This window comes from Mya arenaria, chromosome 6 (assembly GCF_026914265.1).
Source record: "Mya arenaria isolate MELC-2E11 chromosome 6, ASM2691426v1".
NCBI lineage: Eukaryota > Metazoa > Mollusca > Bivalvia > Myida > Myidae > Mya > Mya arenaria.
Window position 1 is genome coordinate 70,023,016 of NC_069127.1, and position 24,027 is coordinate 70,047,042.

Consider the following 24,027-nt stretch of genomic DNA (forward strand, 5'->3'; position numbering starts at 1 on the left):
CTTTTCCATGTCCCTATCTCGCATAGCCTGCCTAAAATCCTGGTAATACATATATACTATCACATAGGACTAGGTTTAATCCACGAGCTGACATAGGTCGCTATTGTCCCTTTGCACGTTTTAAGGTTTCTGCACCGTAACATTTAATGAATATGGGTTAAAATCAGGCATTTGGGGCCTTTTCCATATCACTTTCTCGCACAATCTGCCTTAAATCCTAGGTAATTCATATGTACTATCACCTAGGACTAGGTTTAAGCAACGACCTGCCATAGGTCGCTATGGTCCCTTTGCTCGTTTTAAGGTTTTTGCACCATAACATGTAATGAATATGAGGGAAATAGGCATTGGGAGCCTTTTCCATGTCCCTATCACCCATAGTCTACCTAAAATCCTAGGTAATTAATATGTACTATCACCTAGGTCTTGGTCTAAGCTACACGCTGACATAGGGCGGTATGGTCCCCTTGCTCGTTTGAAGGTTTTTGCACAATAACATGTAATGAATATTAGGACAATGGACCTTGAGAGCATTATTCATGTCCCTATCTCGCATAGACTGCCTAAAATCCTAGATAATTCATATGTACTATCATCTAGTACTAGGTCTGTCCTACATGGTGACTTAGGTCGCTTTGGTCACCTTGCTCGTTATAAGGTTTCCGCACCAAAACATGTATATAATATGAATCAAACATGCATTGGGAGCCTTTTCCATGTCCCTATCTCGCATAGCATGTCTAAAATCCTAGGTTATTCATATGTACTACTACCTAGGACTAGGTTTCGGCTGCATGATGACAAAGGTCGATATGGTCCCGATGCTCGTTTTAAGGTTTCCGCACCATAACATGTAATGAATATTAGACAATTATACATTGGGAGTCTTTTTCATGTCCCTATCTCGCGGAGCCTGCCAAAAATCTTAAATATTCATATGTACTATCACCTAGGACTAGGTCTGAGAAACAAGCTGACATAGGTCGGTGTGGTCTCCTTGCTCGTTTAAAGGTTTCTGCACCGTAACATTTAGTGAATATGAGGTAAAAATAGGCACCGCGAGCCATTTCCATGACCCTATCTCGCATAGCATACCTAAAATCCCAGGTTATTCATATGTACTATCATCTAGGACTAGGTCTCGGTTGCATGATGACAAAGGTCGATATGGTCCCCATGCTCGTTTTAAGGTTTCCGCACCATAACATGTAATGAATATGAGACAAATAGGCATTGGGATCCTTTTCCATGTCCCTATCTCGTATAGCCTGCCTAAAATCGTAACTAATTCATATGTACTTTTACCTAGGACTAGGTCTAAGCCACACGCTGACATAGTTCGCTATGGTCCACATGCTCGTTTTAAGGTTAATGCACCATAACATGTAATAATATGAGGCAAATTGGCATTGGGAGCCTTTTCCATGTCCCTATATCGCATAGCCTGCCTAAAATCCTAGGTAATTCATATGTACTATCACCTAGGATTAGGTCTAAGCTACACGCTTACATAGGTTGCTATGGCCCCCTTGCTCGTTTTAAGGTTTCAGCACCATAACTTTTATTGAATATGAGGTAAAAACAGGCATTTGGAGCATTTTCCATGTCCCTTTCTCGCAAAGCCTTTCTTAATTCCTAGGTTATTCATATATTCTATCACCTAGGATTAGGTCTATGCTACACGCTAACATAGGTCGCTGCTCGTTTTAAGGTTTCTGCACCATAACATGTAATGAATATGAGACAAATAGGGATTGGGAGCCTTTTCCATGTTCCTATCTCGTATAGCCTGCCTAAAATCCTAGGTAATTCATATGAACTATCACCTAGGACTAGGTCTAAGCCACACGCTGACATAGTTCGCTATGGTCCCCTTGCTCGTTTTAAGGTTAATGCACCATAACATGTAATAATAAGAGGCAAATAGGTATTGGGAGCCTTTTCCATGTCCCTAAATCGCATAGCCTGCCTAAAACCCTAGATAATTCATATGTACTATCACCTAGGACTTGGTCTAAGCAACGAGCTGACAAAGGTCGCTATGGTGACGTATGGTCCCCTTAATTATTTTAAGGTTTCTGCACCATACCATGTAATAAATGTGAGGCAAATTGGCATTGGGAGCATTTTTTATGTCCCTATCTCGCATAGCCTGGCTAGAATCCTAGGTAATTCATATGTACTATCATCTAGGACTAGGTTCAAGCAACGAGCTGACATAGGTCGCTATGGTCCCCTTGCTCGTTGTTAGGTTTCTGCACCATAACATTTAATTAATATGAGGTAAAAATAGGCATTTGGAGCCTTTTCCATGTCACTTTCTGTCACAATCTGCCTAAAATCCTAGGTAATTCATATGTACTATCACCTAGGAATAGGTCTAAGCAACGAACTGGCATAGGTCGCTATGGTCCCCTTGCTCGTTTTAAGGTTTCTTCACCATAACATGTAATGAATATGAGGCAAATAGGCATAAGGGGCCTTTCCCATGTCCCTATATTGCATAGCCTGCCTAAAATCCTAGATAATTCATATGTACTACCACCTAGAAAAAGATCTAAGCAACGAGCTGACATAGGTCGCTTTGGTCCCCTTGCTCGTTTTAAGGTGTTTGCACAATAACATGTAATGAATATGAGGAAAAAAGCGATTGGGAGACTTTTCCATGCCCCTATCACTCATAGCCTACCTAAAATCCTAGGTAATTCATATGTACTATCACCTGGGACTAGGTCTAAGATTCACACTGATATAGGGCGCTATGGTCCCCTTGCTTGTTTGAAGGTTTTTCACCATAACATGTAATGGATATGAGGAAACTATACATTCGGAGCCTTTTCTAAGTCCCTATCTCGCATAGCCTGCATAAAATCCTAGGTTAGTCATATGTACTATCACCTAGGACTAGGTTTCTGGTACATGGTGACATAGGTCGCTTTGGTCCCGTTTCTCGTTTTATGGTTTTTGCACCATAACATGTCATTTATAAGAGGCAAATAGGCATTGGGTGCCTTTTCCATGTACGTATCTCGCATAGCCTGCTTAAAATCCTAGGTTATTCATATGTACTATCAACTAGGACTAGGTCTCGGCTACATGGTGACATATGTCGATATGGTCCCCTTGCTTGTTTTAAAGTGTCCGTGCCATAACCAGTTAATGAATAAGCGGCAAATAGACATTGGGGGTCTATTCTATGTTCCTCTACCGCAAAGCCTGTCTAAAATCCTAGGTTATTCACAAATACTATTATCTAGGCCTAGTCCTCGGCTACACGATGACATAGGTCGTTATGGTCGCCATGCTCATTTTGAGGTTTCCGCACCATAGTTATACCATTTTATGCGATAAATAGTCATTTGGAACCTATGTCATCTCCTTATTCCGCCTATTCAGCCTGAAATCCTAGGAAATTAACATGTTCTATCACCCATGGCCATGTTTTGGCTACACGGTGACATTGATCGCTATGGTCCCATCGCTGATTTTAAGGTTTCCCCTGTATATGAGTTACTGACTATGTGGTTAATTGAGTAACACAAAAAATAACACGTATACTTTACTTTTAATTATAAACCAACGTTTCGGCGTGTGTTTTTACTGACTGTGGCAAATAGCCATTATGTGCCTATATTCAAATACGGAATTGCCGGCCTAAAATCCTAGGTTATTCACATGCAACTTTTACCTATGGTTAGGTCTTGCCCCCACAGTGTTATAGGTGTCATATCCCGGAATAAGAGACTCTTAATACTACTAGTATACTGATCTGACAATATATGGAGATACGGTGCTAGCACCGCATCACCGCGGTGATATGGTGATACGGTGCTACGGTGCTAACTTCACGCACATTGAAATATTGCATACAAAATATGTAATAAAATGAGATCAAAATGATTAATGAATTTCTTAATCATGTTATGAAAAAAAACGGAATAACAATGTTTACGAATTATAACCATTACCAGCTTTGTGATCAATGAATGCGTTACTAATTACTATTTTGTACCATTTGTAACATAGTGTTTTTCAAGAGCCCGAATGAGACTATATATCGTGTGTTCAATATAGAAATACGTCTAAGCAATTCTGATAATCTTGGTCAACATAAGGTGTCCGATATAGTTAAGGCTGGGTAAAAATATGTTTGAATTGGTAAACATTTGATAGAAAATTCAGTTTATTATACGTATATAGAGCCTATCCTGTAGGTGCAGGTTCTAATTCCATCCAGGTTTTCTTCTCTTTTTTATAATTTAAAAAAAAGAAAGCTTACAAGACCGGAATAATATATAAAATGTTCGTAACAGACGTAATATAGAATATATATTTATATTTCTATGCGGTTTTTACTGAATAATTCGAGTGTTTATGTGTTATAGTAATAAAAATGAATTTCATTATTAGAATAATGTCATTAAATAAGTAAAAAAACTAACTGAATTGATAAAAAGTTACAACTCTAATAGTATCATTGATCGGTAATAAAAATGTCATACATTGTGTTGATGTTTATATACGTAAGGGTTCGAACCCGGAATGTTTTAACAATGTGAGCGAAAACATTAAAATTGCAGACATGAACATTAAAGTATATTCACTGATACACTCTACAATGAAGTGTGTATGTTTCTATTTATAAATATAATAACGCCATCGGCATTGAAAGTATAAGTACCTCAGTATCAAGGTAAATGGAAATATTGCCCAACAATGTTTCTGTGAATTGTAAAACAAACAAAGCTAGCATTACCAGGTGTAACAGTCGATGTGGATGCTGTTGTTATTGTTGTTGTTGTCGGCGACTCTTTTGATGTTTCTATTGTTTCTATTGTTGTTATTGTTGTTGTTGGCGACATTTCTGAAGTTTCTGTTGTTGTTATTGCTGTTGTCGACGACTCTGGTGACACTATTGTTATGCTTTCCTCTGTTGATGCTGCTGTGTTTGGCTCCGCATTCAACACCAATATTGATATACTCAAAGTCACAACCATCAAAGTAGTCTGTAAAAAATAAAACAAAAAAAGTTTAAATGCATGAAAGTGTGTACTTTTAACTTTGCAACAATTTGTAAATATATAGTTTGTGTAAAGGATAGTCCTAGTACATTGGAGGATGCATTTAAAGATCGCACGACAGACAGACAGGCATACTGACGGATAGATGTTCATTTGTAAACACGGACGGACGGACGGACGGATCGACAGACAACAGACAAACATACAGACAGACTTGTTCATTATCGTAAACATGCTAATTAAAGTTTTTTGACAAAACACGATGTGCATCAGAAAATAATGAAAATGGGCACAATGACACATGGCATACTACAAGAACATTTATGGACAAAAAAGAGAAGAAAAATGTTAAAAAATACAAATGATTAATTATAAAATTGGAACGTAAATGAGACATATCTTAAATAACAGGATCATAGGGAATTGGGAGGCAAATATCGTATATTGTTTAATATTTTAAATCCTAATATTTATCTTATAATAATACAAGAGGAAATGCTTGGTTTATAATTCACTTAGATTTCTTGTCATGACGATGTTTCACGATTTCATTAGTTCAATAAACTTGTACACACTTGAGTTGTTATATAAAGTGGTTTGATCAACTCCTTTCTGGTATTGTTATACACAGGGCATATTGTAAAAATGTGGCTAAGTTTTTATCTCCTATATATATCGTTAGAGTTACACAAGGTACAGTGATGATCAGCCCTATCTATTATATTGGTTCTTGAACGATACAGCAGCACTACCACGTAAGTCTCGACATTTCTCGAACCAGACAAAGGCAAAGCCCAAACGCTGCCAATGGTGGCGGTGTTATATAGAAAAACTCAACGACACAAGAAAGTATACAGTTGTTTTTTCATATTACTAAAATGTATTTAAATCGCTAGGCTCACTCAAAATCAGAGGTCGGAGGGGGATAGACTTTTGCGAACAGATGCATCGCAAGCATTTGTTGAGGAATTCTTTGATTGTGCCAGAGTGACTATAAATAAACTGTTGCATCGGTATAACACGACAGAGATAGTAGAAGACCGTCAAAGAAGCGGCAGACCAAGGGTTTGGACCCCGCGACATGACACCTATATCGGGACAATTCACCTCATAAACCGGTTTAAACCAGTCACAGAAAAGGAACTTCATATTGCTGGTACACATGGGTAAGATCGTTCATATCACAGATTGATCACTTTTTTTCTCACTTTTAAAAGTTTGATATATTTTTACAAATCCAAATTTAGTATTGTCCGAAATACCTTGTCATTGACTGATAAGAAGGCTTTGTTTTCTATGCATTGATGGCTAGGGATGACATATCCCATATTAACTTAGTCTGTGAATGTCAGTTTTGACGGTAGACCTTATGCACCAGTCAATTGTAACCACGCCCCCCCTCCCCAGGTCCGGGGAATAACCGGGACCGTGACTTCCGGTCCAGCAAACCCCGGGTAAAATCTCCGCCCTGCGGGGTCTGAGTGATGGTCAAATCCCCGCTAAATGCCCCCGCACCACAGGGAGGCCTGGTAAGGCAAATTCCCCGCTATATTTTGCGCGAAGACAAAACCACCGCATTCACCCGGCACTGCGGGGCCACCTTAAAGGTAAAAACACGACCCATTTCCCCGGCTAACCCCGGCATACCCCCGGACCTGGAGGGGGGTGTGGTTACAATTGACTGGTGCATTAATGCAACATGTTTATCCTTCATCTCTCTATACCTTGTTGAATTTGACAGACAATATAATCACCGTGTCCAATCTTTACGTGGTAAAGAGGTGGAGGTAACGTTGGTTATTGGCGGGTAACGCTGGGTCGTGTGGTAAACACAACAAGAGATAAAAAAAAAACATTTTTAAAGTAATCGAGAAAAATCTTTAAAGTAATCGAGAAATTGAAATGTTTCTATACATGGATATGTGCAAGATGACTTCCTGGTAATATTGATTCCATGTTTGTATATGGTCTCTTCTTAAAAGTTGCGGTTTCCCCAATCTTTTCGGGGTCAGGCGGCATTTTATCAGGGAATTATGGTCCTGCATTCTTAAAAGTTAAAAAAATGTCCTTGAAGGTGACTTTTCATAACAAAATATTGTAACGCTCTAAGATGTGATGGACCTGTCAGATTTTGCTGGGTAACGCTGGTTGCACGTTAGTTTTTAATTCTGTTTTTTTAGCGGTATTCCAACATATGTCGTTCACTTTGACACTAAATCTCTTCTTTTTTTGCTGTATTTAAATTATAGCAGCTAATGTATTAATCAAGTGTCCCTGATGTACGCATATTGATGCAAGTGTTTCTTGTCTTTCTCAAGTAATCATTCACACCCGTATGCATAAAAATTCAAAACAAAAATCATGAGGTTGTTGAATCAGCCGTTTAGAAAACAAAGCAACTCTCATGTTCATACAATTCGATGAATCACTTGATTGGAAGTTCATGCAGCAGCATTGTCATAATCTATATTGTACCCGGAACAAAACACAGCAATACAACAATACATGCTGTCAAACTGGAGGAATTCGGTTGTCGGTGAATGGCTTACTTAAACGTCCCGGGCGCTACTTTAGGCCATTGTGGTATTGTTGCGACATCGGAAATACAGACAGAAAGCTTAACAGGCAAGTTACTTTTTTCCAGGGTCCCATCTGTGCCTGTCACACTCATAATGCGCTCATAGTTTAATTGATCAGTTTGTTAATGTTTTGTAACGTGCGAGCCAACCAAACAAACACCAGATAGCCGAGCTTTCTGGCGTAATGAAACACCAACAGATCCCGGGCGTTGCTAATTTGCATATTGCCAACCAAGTTTACATCCGGTATGAACGTACTTCCGTTTTAACGGAAGGTTTTTATGAACGCACATCCGCCGCCTACAGCGGACCGTTACACTAATCCGCCGCCCACAGCGGACCGTTACATTTTTATAGCGCCTTTAAACGTCACAGGACAAGTAGCTACATACACAGTGCGTATAATAGGTGAACAACCAAGTCTTAACGGTAGAAAATGCATGGTCAGATATTTAATTGTTATCTTTTTACTTTATATGTTTTGAATTACATGTGTTTGATACGATAAGAAAATGCCCGTGCGTTTGTTTCAAGTGATGAAACTACGGAAGCGTCATGTGAACATCCAAAAGTCTACTTCATGATATCAATGTGGTGCTGCTTTATATGTTTGTCGAAAAACTATTAAATATTGCCGATGTATGGTTGCAGTATAATTAGGGCAACATACTTTGTTTTCATTTTGTCTTTTAGTCAAAATAGCTCAGAAAAACAATGGATTGTGTCAAAATGTGTCCATAATATTAGCAAATGCGTTTAGACGAACATTCAAACTCGTAGTATGTGGCATTGTTTTTATGATTTGTTATACTATCTTGAAAGCCCTTACCAAAGACAGGAAGTATTTTGCCTTAGACATAACGCAAAAACCACCCCGTATGTACATACAGAAGCCATGTCTGACAATAATCAGTATGTAAACAAATACATGTTTGTTTTATAATTGTGTACTTTCGTGGAAAAAGTTTGACCGGACAACATGCTTGGAAGTATGTACATGTATTAAAACAATTACAAAAAAAACAATGCATGGAGTATAAAGTCCGAATGTAATTTCGTGGACGTGAAGTTTCTGTTTACTAAATTTAGTATTTCAATATAAGTACTATATTATATATTTAAAAGTATAAATAATTCTTAAGCTATTAATCTGTGTTATGTATTGTCACCGGATGCCATCTTCAAATTAAGTGTTTTATAAAATCTTCACTTATTTTTACTTCGGTATTAGTCATTGGCGTTAAAAACAATTCAGAAACGAAGCCTCTAATTCAAAATGGACAAAAAAGGTCCTGTATAATCAAACAACGATGTATTTTACAATTGTCGTAAATCGGAAGACGGATTTTTTAAGGACACCGAGAAATCATCTAAAACTTCCTGATCATACAGTAATTGCATTATTTATTGCCTACATGTACTAATATAATATTTTATATGTATAGCAAACTTTTGTTATCTCTAAATGTGGATGGTTTTGTCATATTTCTGTTAAATTTTACCAAGGAAATGATTGGGTGGGTTATAGAAATGTCGTCTTGATGTGGGTTACAAAATTGTTCGGTAATGTGGGTACAATGAGTGTTGGGTTATGTGGGATACAGAAGTGTTGGGTTATGTGTGTTACAGAAGTGTTGGGTTTTGTGGGATACAGAAGTGTTGGGTTATATGGGTTACAGAAGTGTTGGGTTATGTGGGTTACAGAAGTGTTGGGTTATGTGGGTAACAGAAGTGTTGGGTTATGTGGGTTACAGAAGTGTTGGGTTGTGTGTGTTACAGAAGTGTTGGGTTTTGTGGGATACAGAAGTGTTGGGTTATGTGGGTTGCAGAAGTGTTGGGTTTTGTGGGTTACAGAAGTGTTGGGTTATGTGGGTTGCAGAAGTGTTGGGTTTTGTGGGATACAGAAGTGTTGGGTTAGGTGGGTTGCAGAAGTGTTGGGTTATGTGGGTTACAGAAGTGTTGGGTTCTGTGGGTTACAGAAGTGTTGGGTTATGTGGGTTACAGAAGTGTTGGGTTATGTGGGTTACAGAAGTGTTGGGTTATGTGGGTTACAGAAGTTTTGGGTTATGTGTGATACAGTAGTGTTGGGTTATGTGGGTTACAGAAGTGTTGGGTTATGTGGGTTGCAGAAGTGTTGGGTTATGTGGGTTACAGAAGTGTTGGGTTATGTGGGTTGCAGAAGTGTTGGGTTATGTGGGTTACAGAAGTGTTGGGTTATGTGGGTTACAGTAGTGTTGGGTTATGTGGGATACAGAAGTGTTGGGTTATGTGTGTTACAGAAGTGTTGGGTTCTGTGGGTTGCAGAAGTGTTGGGTTATGTGGGTTACAGAAGTGTTGGGTTATGTGGGTTGCAGAAGTGTTGGGTTATGTGGGATACAAAAGTGTTGGGTTATGTGTGTTACAGAAGTGTTGGGTTTTGTGGGATACAGAAGTGTTGGGTTATGTGTGTTACAGAAGTGTTGGGTTATGTGGGATACAGAAGTGTTGGGTTATGTGTGTTACAGAAGTGTTGGGTTATGTGTGTTACAGAAGTGTTGGGTTATGTGGGTAACAGAAGTGTTGGGTTATGTGTGTTACAGAAGTGTTGGGTCATGTGGGATACAGAAGTGTTGGGTTATGTGGGTAACAGAAGTGTTGGGTTATGTGGGTAACAGAAGTGTTGGGTTATGTGGGTAACAGAAGTGTTGGGTCATGTGTGATACAGAAGTGTTGGGTTATATGGGTTACAGAAGTGTTGGGTTATGTGGGTTACAGAAGTGTTTGGTTATGTGGGATACAGAAGTGTTGGGTTTTGTGGGATACAGAAGTGTTGGGTTATGTGGGTAACAGAAGTGTTGGGTTATGTGGGTTACAGAAGTGTTGGGTTATGTGGGATACAGAAGTGTTGGGTTATGTGGGTAACAGAAGTGTTGGGTTATGTGGGTAACAGAAGTGTTGGGTTATGTGTGTTACAGAAGTGTTGGGTTTTGTGGGATACAGAAGTGTTGGGTTATGTGGGATACAGAAGTGTTGGGTTATGTGGGTTACAGAAGTATTGGGTTATGTGGGTAACAGTAGTGTTGGGTTATGTGGGATACAGAAGTGTTGGGTTATGTGGGTTACAGAAGTGTTGGGTTATGTGGGTTACAGTAGTGTTGGGTTATGTGGGATACAGTAGTGTTGGGTTATGTGGGTTACAGAAGTGTTGGGTTATGTGGGTTACAGAAGTATTGGGTTATGTGGGTTACAGAAGTGTTGGGTTATGTGGGTTACAGAAGTGTTGGGTTATGTGGGATACAGAAGTGTTGGGTTATGTAGGATACAGTAGTGTTTGGTTATGTGGGTTACAGTAGTGTTGGGTTATGTGGGTTACAGTAGTGTTGGGTTATGTGTGATACAGTAGTGTTGGGTTATGTGGGTTACAGTAGTGTTGGGTTATGTGGGTTACAGTAGTGTTGGGTTATGTGGGATACAGTAGTGTTGGGTTATGTGGGTTGCATTGAGTGTGGTTAAAAACGAGAATTAAATGTAACACTGAGAAGTCACTTCCGAATTGGTGTTTTATGCCCCGTTTGTAATACATATATATTATTTATTGACGGGTATAAAATAAAGAATGCCATTAAAATAACATAAGACGAGTATGAAAAATTATTGTGATACTCAAAAATTCAGATAAACCAGGTAAACTGTATAAAATCTTATGTTTGACTTAATATCACTAAAATCATTCTGGATCATGGCTGCCCTAATTAAAATACACCAATAATGCTCAGATTTAGTGTCTAAGTGAACGATAGATGTCGGAGAAATGCTAAAAATGCAGAAAACCACCGTGCAACAAGCGTTACCCAGCAAAACCTGACGGGACCACTACACCATAGAACGTTACAATATTTAGTTATGAAAAATCACCTTCAGTGACAAATTTACACGTTTAATATACCAAACAGTATCAAAATACGCGACTTATATGAGATTTTTGTACGAACCGAAGCTGTCTTGTCATTCTATGGTCGGGTTTTTCGATGTGTTTTTTACCTTTAAAGCTCGCGGATCATACTTTCCATACAAACTAGTTTCATTTGCCCGAATGATTGGGGAAACGGCGCATTGGAGAGGGAACCAAATACATACATGGCAACAATACTAACAGGAGGTCATTATGAACCTGTGTTTGTAAGAACATTTCAATTTCTCGAATACTTAAATGGAATTTCTTACCTCCGGTCGTGTTTACCAGCACAAACCAGCGTTATCCCACCACCAACCAACGTTACCTCCACCACTTCTCCTCGTAACGATTGGTCTCGGTGATAATGAAATATTTACCCCGAATATTTCATAACCATTATGCACCAGTCAGTTGTAACCACGTCCCCAGGTCCGGGGTATACCGGGGATAGCCGAGGAAATTGGTCGTGTTTTACCTTCCATGTATCCCCGGATTGCCGGGTAAATGCGGTAGTTTTGTCTCCGCTCCAAAAAGAGCGGGGGATGGGCCTTACCTAAGGTCCCATGGGTGCGGGGGCATTTGGCGGGGATTTTACCAGCAGTTCGTCCCCGCCATGGGAATTTTATCTGGGCCTGGCTGGACCGAAAATCAAAGTCCCCGCTAATTCCCGTATCCTGGGGGGGGGGCGTGGTAACAATTGACTGGTACATTAGTTTACTACTGATTGAACTACCAAATAAAGTTTACACTGTATACTTGCTTATGTTAAGTGCTCTTATGGAGAGTGTACTGAGTGCATTGGTTCTTACTAGTCAATTTGCGCTTATGAACAAAACAGCCTCTGTAGCAGAAAAGGCTATCATCCTATATTTTTACCTTTACAGTCTTTATTCAGTCTTTTAATTACCCTTTTCAACAATCAATATGTCATAAACTAATAGTCCCATATATATTGAAAATATAATATCATGTTTTAAACATGTTTTTCCTTACGCAATATTCACCTATTTCTGTCAATAATTAGGTGGGACTTGTCCACGCCCTTCCCCAATTTCTCGAAAGAAATTAAGTCTCTTAAAACAGGATTAAGCTAAGCTCACATATTTGTTTTTCTTAAATCTCTGTTATATTTAATTCTTAAAGGTTGTTTAAACTTTAAATAGGAATTATCTTTATGATAATAACAATAATTAGGGCAACATTTATCAAAATAAAATTTAAGTAAGTATTTTGGCTTTAAAATGAGCTACTTAAACTTGTTTACCTTAAAAAGTTTCGAGAAATTTGGGCCCGGCTTTCAATAATATCGGTATTGGGCATCCCCCTACACATATATTTACAGATTTTTTTTCTGTTTCTTCAGGTTCATTTTGAGTTATTTACAGCTGTTCCATATTAATAAATACAACCAGGTTTGTTAATATGTATGTACATGATGATGATGTGGTGTTGGTGGTGATGATGATGGTGGTGATGATGATGATGATGATGATAATGATGATCATTATGATGATGATGATGATGATGATGATGATGATGATGATGATGATGATGATGATGATGATGGTGGTAGTGGTGGTGGTGGTGACTGGTTGTAGTGGTGTGATGATGATGATGATGATGATGATGGTGGTGGTGGTGGTGGTGGTGGTGGTGGTGATGATGATGGTGGTGGTGGTGGTGGTGGTGGTGGTGGTGATGATGATGATGATGATGATGATGATGATGATGATGATGGTGGTGGTGGTGGTGGTGGTGGTGGTGATGATGATGATGATGATGATGATGATGATGATGATGATGATGATGATGATGATGATGATGATGATGATGGTAGGAGTTAGAAAAGAAGCGTTCTCGTTTTTAATACCGAGACTTATACCATAACATTTATAAAAAACACAATAATTTATGTTCAAAGAGTTGCTAAAATCTAAATCTTTTCATGATCAGCTTTGAAATTGTCGATCTATTAATCTGATTCAATATTTTTAAACTCTGTGAAGATATTTTATAAAAAAAAAATAATAATAACGGAAGTACCACGTCAACACTAAAACATTTGTTCTCACAACAGCTTAGCCTTCTTGGCCTTCATGAGATTGCATGACGACGATTTTGAAGTTCGTGTAAATGACAATTTATACTATTTTCTATTAACCAAACACATGCACGTATTTGTTTTTAACAAATGCTGAAATTCAGCCTATTGAATATTCAAATAACAATTTAAGTATACTTACGAAGTTCATCTTGGCTGAATTTGGTAAGATAATCCCTGACGAGAGATTATTTCAACAGGCAGAGCTTCAGTTATATAAATAATTACACGTTCCTTTCATTTCAAACATGAGAAAATCCTTTCTATTTTACTTCGCTTTACTAACTTGTGAAACAATTGTCTATAAATTTGTTAAATGCCCACACTACATAACATGTTTTTCACTATTTTGATTCATATGAACACAATATTACTGATAACGGCGATTCAAACTGTTTCAACTGATATGATAAACACTCCAGTGTTAGTAGATGACAATGCGTATCAAACTTCAACGACATTCGCAAGGCGGAAGATCATTTTATACATCCAAACCAATAAACTTACACAACTTGAAAGTGACGATAGAATTATAATAATAACGAGGAAGCTAAAACAATCATTTACTTTTTCATCTCAAATTGCTTATTTTTTGGCAAACAATTTCCCTGTTGAAATTGAACTCTTACACAAGGCACTTAATACCGAGTGCAGCGCCTTCGAACAAAGTGCCTGGCAGAATTTAGATTTCCGGTGCTCCTCAAAGGGCCAACATTGAAGGCTTGACTGCAGCCCAATTAAGAAACAAACCTCACCATATAGACCACGCAAAGCAGGAAGTTCGTGGTTGACATGTTGACATATAGCAGAATTAAACTGAAAACATAATTTACAGCGCTATCTTCCTTTATAGTAACTTTAAATGTTTAAATCATCTACCACATATCGCTACCGCTACTGCTGCTGCTACTACGTCTACTACTAATAATAATAAACAATTTCATAGAATTGCTGCCGTTCCTTACTGCTGGTGCTGATGTTGCTGCCAACTCTACTACCACTAGTGTACAAGTCAATTGTAACAACGCCCCCCCCCCCCAGGTCCGGGGAATAGCGGGGACTTTGACTTCCTGTCCAGCCAAGCCCAGGTTAACTCCCTGCCCTGCGGTGACGAACTTGAAGTAAAATCTCCGCAAAATGCCCCCCGCACCCCACAGGGACCCTAGGTATGGCTCATTCCCCGCTATATTTAGTGCGAAGACAAAACCAGCGCATTCACCTGGCACTGCGGGGCCACCGGAAAGGTAAAAACACGGCCCATTTCCCCGGCTATCCCCGGTAAACCCCCGGACCTGGGGCCCCTGGTTAAAATTGACTGGTGGATAATGCTAGTAGAATCATGGGAAACTTTTGAAAGGATAGCTATTTAATTTTGCTTATTTATGCTTCCCTTTGCCTTGATTTTAAACCCCGTTTTTTAGTTTAAAAGAAGATAAGATTTGAAAAGTGTTCCCTACAATGTTATCTTGAAGAGCCACAGGCATTTCAATAGATCTATACATGTGTCAACTAACAGGGTTTCGATTTGTTGATAACGGCATTGAGTTTTTCACTTCCTGATGTAAGTTTGATTTCGTAAATGTATACACGTATACTGTATGCATGTATCAAGCTATCAACTGCAAGCCATGGCGTATACTTGACAAGAACAGAACTTTCAGAATACAACCTACATGTTCAGCCAATGAGATTGCAGATTGCAACCATTAAGTAGTAGACTTTAAAATTTAGAATTTCAACGTTCGCGCGTGTTTAAAGGTCCGCCTACTGTCAATCATCCGATACACACTCCCTGCGTCAGATTTTGTGTCGACAATGTATTAGCCAATAAGGTTGAGTTCTTAGTCATCTTATGGACCAGTCAATTGTAACCACGGCCCCCGCAGGTCCGGGGGAATAGCGGGGACTTTGACTTTCGGTCAAGCCAACCCCGACTAAAATCCCCGCCCTGCGGGGACGAACAGATGGTAAAATCCCCGCCAAATGCCCTCGCACCCCAGGGACCCAAGTTTTCTTTTTATTTCAATATGGGAGTGAAAACAGTAATAAAATACGCTTAAAAAAAGTCCCTGAATACTTAACTAGAGGGAAAGTGACAATGAAATTACAGTTTTGCAGAAAACAAGATTTGAGAGTCTGAACTCAGACTTGAGAATGTTCGTTGCCATGGTCAATGTGTTAACGAACACTCTCATGTCTGAGCTCAAAATCAGTACTCAAAACCGACAAACTTAACTCGATTGAAATGAAAAGATATTTTGTAATCTCAAGAAATATTTTATAAGTCATAGGCCTGTGGGCCAAACTTTATAATTAATGTCATAACTTTAAGATGTATTTCTTAAATCGTTCTTAGAATACAACCTTCATTTTAAGAAAAAAAACTGCAGGAAGACATTCATTAAGTACTTAAGAATTTCGCCTTTCGCGGATGTTTAAAAGTCCGCCTACTGTCACTTATCCGATACACAATCTCTGCGTCAAATTTTGTGTTGAAAATGTTTTCTTAAGATGCTCTAAGAATCCCGATCCAGACCCAGACTTCAAACCGTTTGTAAGTAGCGGATTAGGAGGGGGCGCCCCCGGCGCGCCCCCCCCCCCCCTAAATTCGTTCAAGTTTACCTTTCATGTCAATATCGGAGAAAAAAAGTAATAAAGTAAGGTTAAAATTACCATTTCTGGGTGAATTGTTAACCAATTCGTGGGTGATTACCCTCAACACCTCCTTGCCAACAGTTTAAACCATAGAAAAATCCGTTGAGAGGGAGGGTAGTATGTCAAAGGGTTGCGCCCGTACGTTACGCCAATTTTTATGTCAATTCCTGGACCCGCCCCTGATGGGCATAATGTTAGACACATATTGGGGTGAATAGTTCAGGTAAGATTTCATGATGTGCATTTCCTAAATAAGAATAAAGTTACAATTGTGATGTTGAAAGTTGATAAAGTTGAATTTTGCGACAAACCATACATACGAGTTTCATGTGTTTAAAGTGCTCGCAGTTCGCTTTATTTAGGTTTAAACGTCTGAGAGTAAATCACATATTCGGAAGTGACTATTTAGCGTTATGCACCAGTCAATTGTAACCACGCCCTTCAAAGTCCGGGGATAGCCGGGGAAATGTGCCGTGCTTTTACCTTCCAGATGGCCCCGCAAGGCCGGATGGATGCGGTGGTTTTGTCTTCGCGCCAAATATAGCGGGGAATGGGCCTTATCTAGGGTCCCTGGGGTGCGGGGACATTTGGCGGGGTTTTACCAGCAGTTCGTATCTGCAGGGCGGGGATTTTGCCCGGTCTTGGCTGGACCGAAAGTCAAAGACCCCGCTATTCCCCGGACCCGGGGTGGGGGGGGGGCGTGGTTACAATTGACTGGTGCATTACACGTGCTATGTTTTTTTTTCTTTCTATGGTACATGGCAGTGTATTAAAGCAAGGTCATACCATCTCAAACCAAGGACTTCTTCCCATATGTGTAGGATTGAGGGCTGAATGGTTTGTGCTTCAATAAGAAATTCTGAACACGCTGGACATTCTTTTTGTTTTCATTCACACCGCATTTTGTTCGTGCTCCTACGCCGGACTGTGTAAATACTTTGTGTTCATTAGAGTCACGTTCAACTATTTTTTCTAACGTTGTTTAATGTTTAGTACACAAGTGGGTCTTCCCGTGGGGGGAATTAGGTGACTGTAACCTTATACGGATAATACCAAAAGAATGGAGAACCCTTATAGTTATACCTTTCATTTTTATAGTTATGAGATACAAACATCTTTTGAAATAATGTTCTCTGTGTGTAGAAATCAATGGAGCAAATTTTACACACACACACACACACACACACAATATTCGAGATGTTTTGAACTTCTGTTGATTTGCTAACGGAGAAGTCTTTCGGACAGTATGACTTAAATATGCAATCAATATTTTCTTGTGGATTTTTTTATATCTGTTCAAATAAGAAAAGTATTGATTTAGCGACTGAAATTCACTTCCTTGTTAAAAAAAGGAAATACTGGCCTTTAGATCTTATCTACGCTGGCCCACGCAGCAAAAGTCACTGTTGAACGGATAGTGTCAACATTTGGGCACTTGTATAATCTCGATACTCTTGTATTTTGTTCGTATGTAAGAATCTGATAAAGTATTCGATAACACTCCGCGTGTATGAAAATTTCTAAATACAGTAGTGAGCCTAAAATAAGTGTGTGTTTTTTACTTTTTGACGATGTTTGTGTGTTTAGGTCCTTCTCACCCACTTTTGCACTAGAGAAACTCCTTTTAATTATAATATGCTTTCCAATGATTTATAGGGATTTATTAGTGAAATAAAAATAATATTTCGATCTTTCAAATAGTAAAATAACATTTGATATTTTTCACTGTTTTGAAATGTTAGCCCGCTCTCGATCACAATCAAACGTCAGTGCGCACAGCGCTTGGACACAGTCACATAATTTCAACGACAATATTTCCGAAATGAACACTAAATACTGTGAACACAAACGTAAATATTTCACTCGTGGCTAGGCCACTCGCAAAATATAGCTTTTTGTGATATTTCGGTAAAATATATCACGATCTTGCACTGATACAAACATTATTCCTAATGTAATACATGTACTATACATATGGCAATTGTCAACCAGTATTCGATTAGTTAATTTTACACTGACCAATATCATATAATTGTGGATTTTTTTGCAAATAAAAACATGTAAAAAATTCAATGTCCCTATAGAAACAAAAAGATTGAGGGGCGTAGCCAATTTCATTCTATAAGATGTATGATTTTTATACGAACTTGTTAAAGCATCTCAGGCTTGGCCGCTACGCATATCAAATATACAAGCTATGTGTGACTTTGTCGTAGATCGTGACACTTACATGATAGTTCTGGTGTAGTACTTGATTTTACCTGAAATGTACTTTAAAACGTTCTTTAGTAATTTGTTACAGGAATGAAATGCCTTTTGGATCTGATCGAATGTTTCATACATCATAATTATCTCATATCACAGTCATTTATATTGTTTTTAAAGTATTTTATCAGTTTCATTCTAGATTATGGCACGCAGAAAACGAGTGTATAGGATTTATTATTGTGGGCAACTTCGTTTTTAGGGGTCTTATTTACAAAAGTTTTAATATTTTCCTCAAAACAGAAACATTGCTGAAATGTTCTGAATATGATATCACAAAACTAAGGCACTATAGTAAGTAGTTTGAAAAAAAGAAAGCTTGCATTTCAGGTGTAATATTTTACATTTTAAACAAATAATCGTTTGTTATAATTGTCCAATCAATTGAGTCTCTTGGGTGGAATTGAGGAAGATTTGAGCTTTTAAGCAAACATATATCTCAGCATAAATCATTGTATTTATGTCCTGATAGTTTATCAAATAAACAGAAAAATATGTGTAAACGGAAATAAATTAACCTTAATGGGGATTTCATTTAGTTAAAAAGATTTAAAACTGCACTCTCACAGATTGAACGTATTAACAATTTCTTTTATTTTTTTGTCTTGGAACGAGCCATTCTTTGCGAAAATGCATGCAAACCAGTTTTATAAGACTGCTGACAAAAATTGATCACATATTTTTATATTTCAGTTAAAAAATTGATGCTTTATGCATTTTTTCTAAAACCGTTAGTAACGGTTTAAGCCATAAAACATTAATTTTCGAACGGAAATTTGAAAATCTGCGATCTGATCTTTTGTCAGCAATCTTTTATCATTGGTTTGCAGATATTAGCGCAAAGATTTTCTCTTTCCAAGACCAAAAAAAAGTTGTATAAACGGTATATATGTGAAAGTGCAGCTTTAAAGGCTGGAAATAAAATAAAATAATACACTATAATTTCCATATGAAAAAATACATGTTTTTTTCTGTTTCTCTTTAATAAATTTCTCATTAATAAACAGAAAAAAAACACATGTCAGGAAGTTATTGGTGACGTTAGGATTATTTTTTGTTTTTATATTTGAAGTAAATTAAATTTTGTTTGAAATTTAGTAGCCTTTCTCGTTACAAGTAATCTAATTTTAGGAAAGACACCCTTGTAAGGAAATTAATCAGTTATCGTATTAAAGATATAGCTATCAAAGTCCTATTCTGATAAGAACATAATATTATAAATCTTGCTTTAAAATTTGATGTGTCACCAATTTCATTTTACAAGACATAAAGTCATGATGGTTCATATTTCAAGAAACACATGCACGCCCTGCCACTGCCTTGTGTACATATTTCTTGAGTAACATGTTTTTTAATACCTGCGATATGATTCAATTCACGTCCATCAACCTCACCCCTCACATCCATATCAACCGCACCATTTACATCCATCAACCGCACCATTTACATCCATCAACCGCACCCCCACATCAATCAACCGCACCACTTACATTCATCAACCTCACCCGTCACATCCAACAACCGAACCATTAACATCCATCAACTGCACCCCTCACATCCATATCAACCCGCACCATTTACATCCATCGACCGTTCCATGTACCTCCATCAACCGCACCATTCACATTCATCAGCCGCACCATTCACGTTTAGCAACCGCTGTATTTACATCCATCAACCGCACCATTCACGTCTCACAACCGCACTATTTACATCCAGCAAGCTCGCCATTCACGTCTAGCAGCCGCATCATTCACGTCTAGCAACCGCACTATTTACATCCAGAAACCGCACTATTTACATGCAGAAACCGCGCCATTCACATCAAGCACCCTCATCATTCACATCCATCAACCGTACCCTTCAAGTCTAGAAGCCTCACTATTTATATCCAGCAACCGCGCCATTTACATCCGTCAACCGCATTTTTCACATCCAGCAACCGCGCCATTTACATCCGTCAACCGCATTTTTCACATCCAGCAACCGCGCCATTCACATCTATCAACCGCACCATTCAAATCGATTTACCGTACCATTCACATCCACCAACCGCACCATTAACATCCATCAACCGCACCATTCACATCGATCAACCAAACCATCCGCATCCATCAACCGCACAATAAACATCCATATTAACCACACCATTCACATCCATCAACCGCACCTTAACATCCATATCAACCGCGCCATTCACATCCAGCAACCGCACCATTCGCATCCATCAACCGCACCATTCACATCCATCAACCGCGCCATTCACATCCATCAACCGCACTATTCAAATCCATCAACAGCATCATTAAAATCGATCAACCGCACCATTCACATACATCTACCGCACTATTCACATCTATCAACAGCACCATTCACATCGATTAACCGTACCATTCACGTTCATCAACCGCACCATCAACATCCATTAACCGAATTATTCACATCTTTCAACCGCATCATTCACATCGATTAACCGTACCATTTACATCCATCAACCGCACCATCAACATCCACCAACCGAATTGTTCACATCGATCAACCGTACCATTTATATCGATCAACCGTACCATTCACATCCATCTACCGCAACAATCACATCCATCAACCGCACCATTCACATCCGTCAACCGCACCATTCACATCCATTAACAGTACCATTTACATCCATCAACCGCACCATCAACCGCACCATTCACATCCAGCAACCGCACTATTTACACTCATCAACCGCACCATTCACATCCAGCAACCGCACTATTTACACTCATCAACCGCACCATTCACATTCATCAACCGTACCATTCACATCCATCAACCGCACCATTCACATCCATCAACCGCACTATTCACATTTAGCAACCGCACTATTCACATCCACCAACCGTACGATTCACATTGATCAACCGCACCATTCACATTCGTCAACCGTATTATTCAAATCCATCAACCGCATAATTTTCATCCATCAACCGCACTATCCACATTTATCACCCGCACCATTCACATCAAGCCATCACACCATTCACACCCAGAAACCGCACCATTTTATGTTTTAAGCCAGTTTCTAACATGTGAAAAAGTTAAAATGTTCTTTCTTAACATAATTAGTGTAATATCTTCTAATTTATCTTTCATGCCCATATCGGAGACAAAACAATAATAAAATACACTATAAATCGACCATTTCGGACTAAAAATGACAAAAAGTTATTTTGGGGAGTTCCTCGAAAGGTTGGGCCCCAAAATTCCGCCTCCACTTAAGTCAACTCCTGGATCCGCCCCTGGTAGTTATTGCTGTTCATTCGTATTTAGAAATCTATCATACATACGTGACACGAAACTAGCTAAATTTTGCAATTGTTAAGCAAAACATATTTTTATTGACGCTTATGCCTATGAGATATGTTTGTTAAAGATCTTTAAAAAGATTTACAAGTTATATAACTGGTACAGTGAACACTGGTTATCATTAAATTCCTCTTGTCATTGTCAAATTTGATAGATTACGAGGGTGAAGAAAGATAACGATCAGGGCAGGTAGGCACAAATATGCACTTGGCCGATAAAGAGGGCAATAACAGTATGGTTCTTCCTCGTCCAAATAAAAATGACATTCACCAGAAAGCAAACTTTGGGAAGATTAATAAACAAGACAAAAACACGAAACATGAAAAACACAGCCCATTTCCCCGGCTATCCCCGGACATGGGAGGGTGTGTGTGGTTACAATTGGCTGGTGCATAACATTCTGACCAAGTTTTATCAATAATAGGCCAAATTATTTTCATTTTTGATTCGTATCAGATTTTATTAAAACAAACTTTGGACAAAGTTGCATCAATATCGGGCCTGTATTGTTGTCTCGAGCTTTTAAAAATATCGATAGAAGGAAGAACTTTTAGTTCAATGTAGCCGGATATTCGATAAATATATAGCGGCACTTATACCGTCTCGCTATAGGGCTAGCTTCTATAGCGACGCGGTAGAGTCCGCCTGTAGAGCGAGAGGTCGTGGGTTCGAACCCCAACAGGTTCACATAGCAATTTGTGCAGTCCGTTACAGTATCACGAAGCACACCCATAACATTTCGTTATTTAAAAAAAACACGCGCCTGAATAACTATTTTAAATGAAACCTTACAAAACAACCCGTGCGTAAGATAAAAAAGACTCGTGTTAAATTTTGAACTGCTCATACACGAATTGCCAATCCGCATCGTTTTCTCGAGCGACTGTAGCTATCAAAGTGGTGAATGCCTCCAGGACACACGAATGATTCAATGTCGTGTGATGAGCATTTCCTTTATGAAACTGACCCAACATTCCTGTACGGTTTCATGGGTGAAGGTGCAATTATGTTAAGTGTACATGCTACTCCAAATTAAAACAAAAATACCCATGCTGTCAAACATTACTAGACAGTCGAACCCCGTTGCGTCGAACAACCAGGGTCCGGCGAAAATACCTCCAGCCTCTGGAAATACGAGCCAAGCGGGAATGCTTACCTTCAGTATATAGAAATCAGACCTTTTAAATTACATCCAGTTCGAGCCAACGAGGAATTCGAGGCAAGCGAGTTCGAGCACACGGGGTTCAACTGTATGTATAGTTTTATAGAGTGTATGTTCAATACTCTTTGAGGTACATGCGACATGTGTTTCAGTCATGCATTTCTTTATATAATCAAGACCCATAACCTTTGTGAGACCGACCGAAGATTTTAATAAAATCGCTCGTGCAAAACTGCCCAAGTTGTCTTGAAATTCATGAGTGTAAGTGCAATACTTTTGGAGCTACATGCAAAAAAGATGTTTGCATACCATCTTTACTAAGTCAAGGGACATAACTCTCGTAAGAAAAAAATCAAATTGAAAAAAAATCGCAGATGCATAGCTGCCCTTGATAAACAATCAACGCATGTTTTTTTTCGTGGCGTGACACGAGACACGCAACCCCTATATAGTCAGATATATCCATTACTGAAAATGTTATGAAGGCCATTGTATGTGCATGTTCAGGTGAATGACACGTCTTTTCCCCAGCTAGATTGTTGAATGTGCATTTTAGCAAACATATTTACAATTACACCAATTTCCTTACATTTTACTTAAAGCTGCACTCTCACAGATTGAACATTTTGACAACTTTTTTTATTTTTTTGTCTTGGAACGAGCAAATTTATGCGAACATGCATGTTAAGCATTCATATAAGACTGCTGACAAAAAAGTGTCACAGATTTTTCTATTTAAGTTCAAAAATTGATGTTTTATGCATTTTTCTTAAACCGTTAGTAACACTTTAAGCCATTAAATATTAGCTTTTGAACGGAGATATGAAAATCTGCGCTCTAATATTTTTTCAGGAGTCTTTTATCACTGGTTTGCTGATATTTACACAAAAATTTGCTCATTACAAGACAAAAAATAAAAAGTTGTAAAAACGATAAATCGATGAGAGTGCAGCTTTAAGGGC

The 24,027-nt window shown here is 38.6% G+C and overlaps 1 protein-coding gene across 4 annotated transcripts in view; it reads right to left on the bottom strand.

Moving 5' to 3' along the window:
- LOC128238356 (tyrosine-protein phosphatase 10D-like) overlaps positions 1–14,180 on the bottom strand; it is a 76,645-nt gene extending 62,465 nt beyond the window's left edge. For 2 of the 4 annotated variants that reach the window (XM_052954203.1, XM_052954200.1), the window contains exons 1-2: positions 13,778–14,176; positions 4,757–5,006 (exon numbers count right to left, since the gene is read on the bottom strand). In XM_052954203.1, coding sequence (XP_052810163.1) covers positions 4,757–5,006; positions 13,778–13,786 — 259 coding nt within the window. In that variant the 5' untranslated portion in view covers positions 13,787–14,176. Of the gene's footprint in view, positions 1–4,756; positions 5,007–13,777 lie in introns of all 4 variants that reach the window. The other 2 variants (XM_052954202.1, XM_052954201.1) reach the window with 2 other exon arrangements.
- Positions 14,181–24,027: the final 9,847 nt, after the last annotated feature.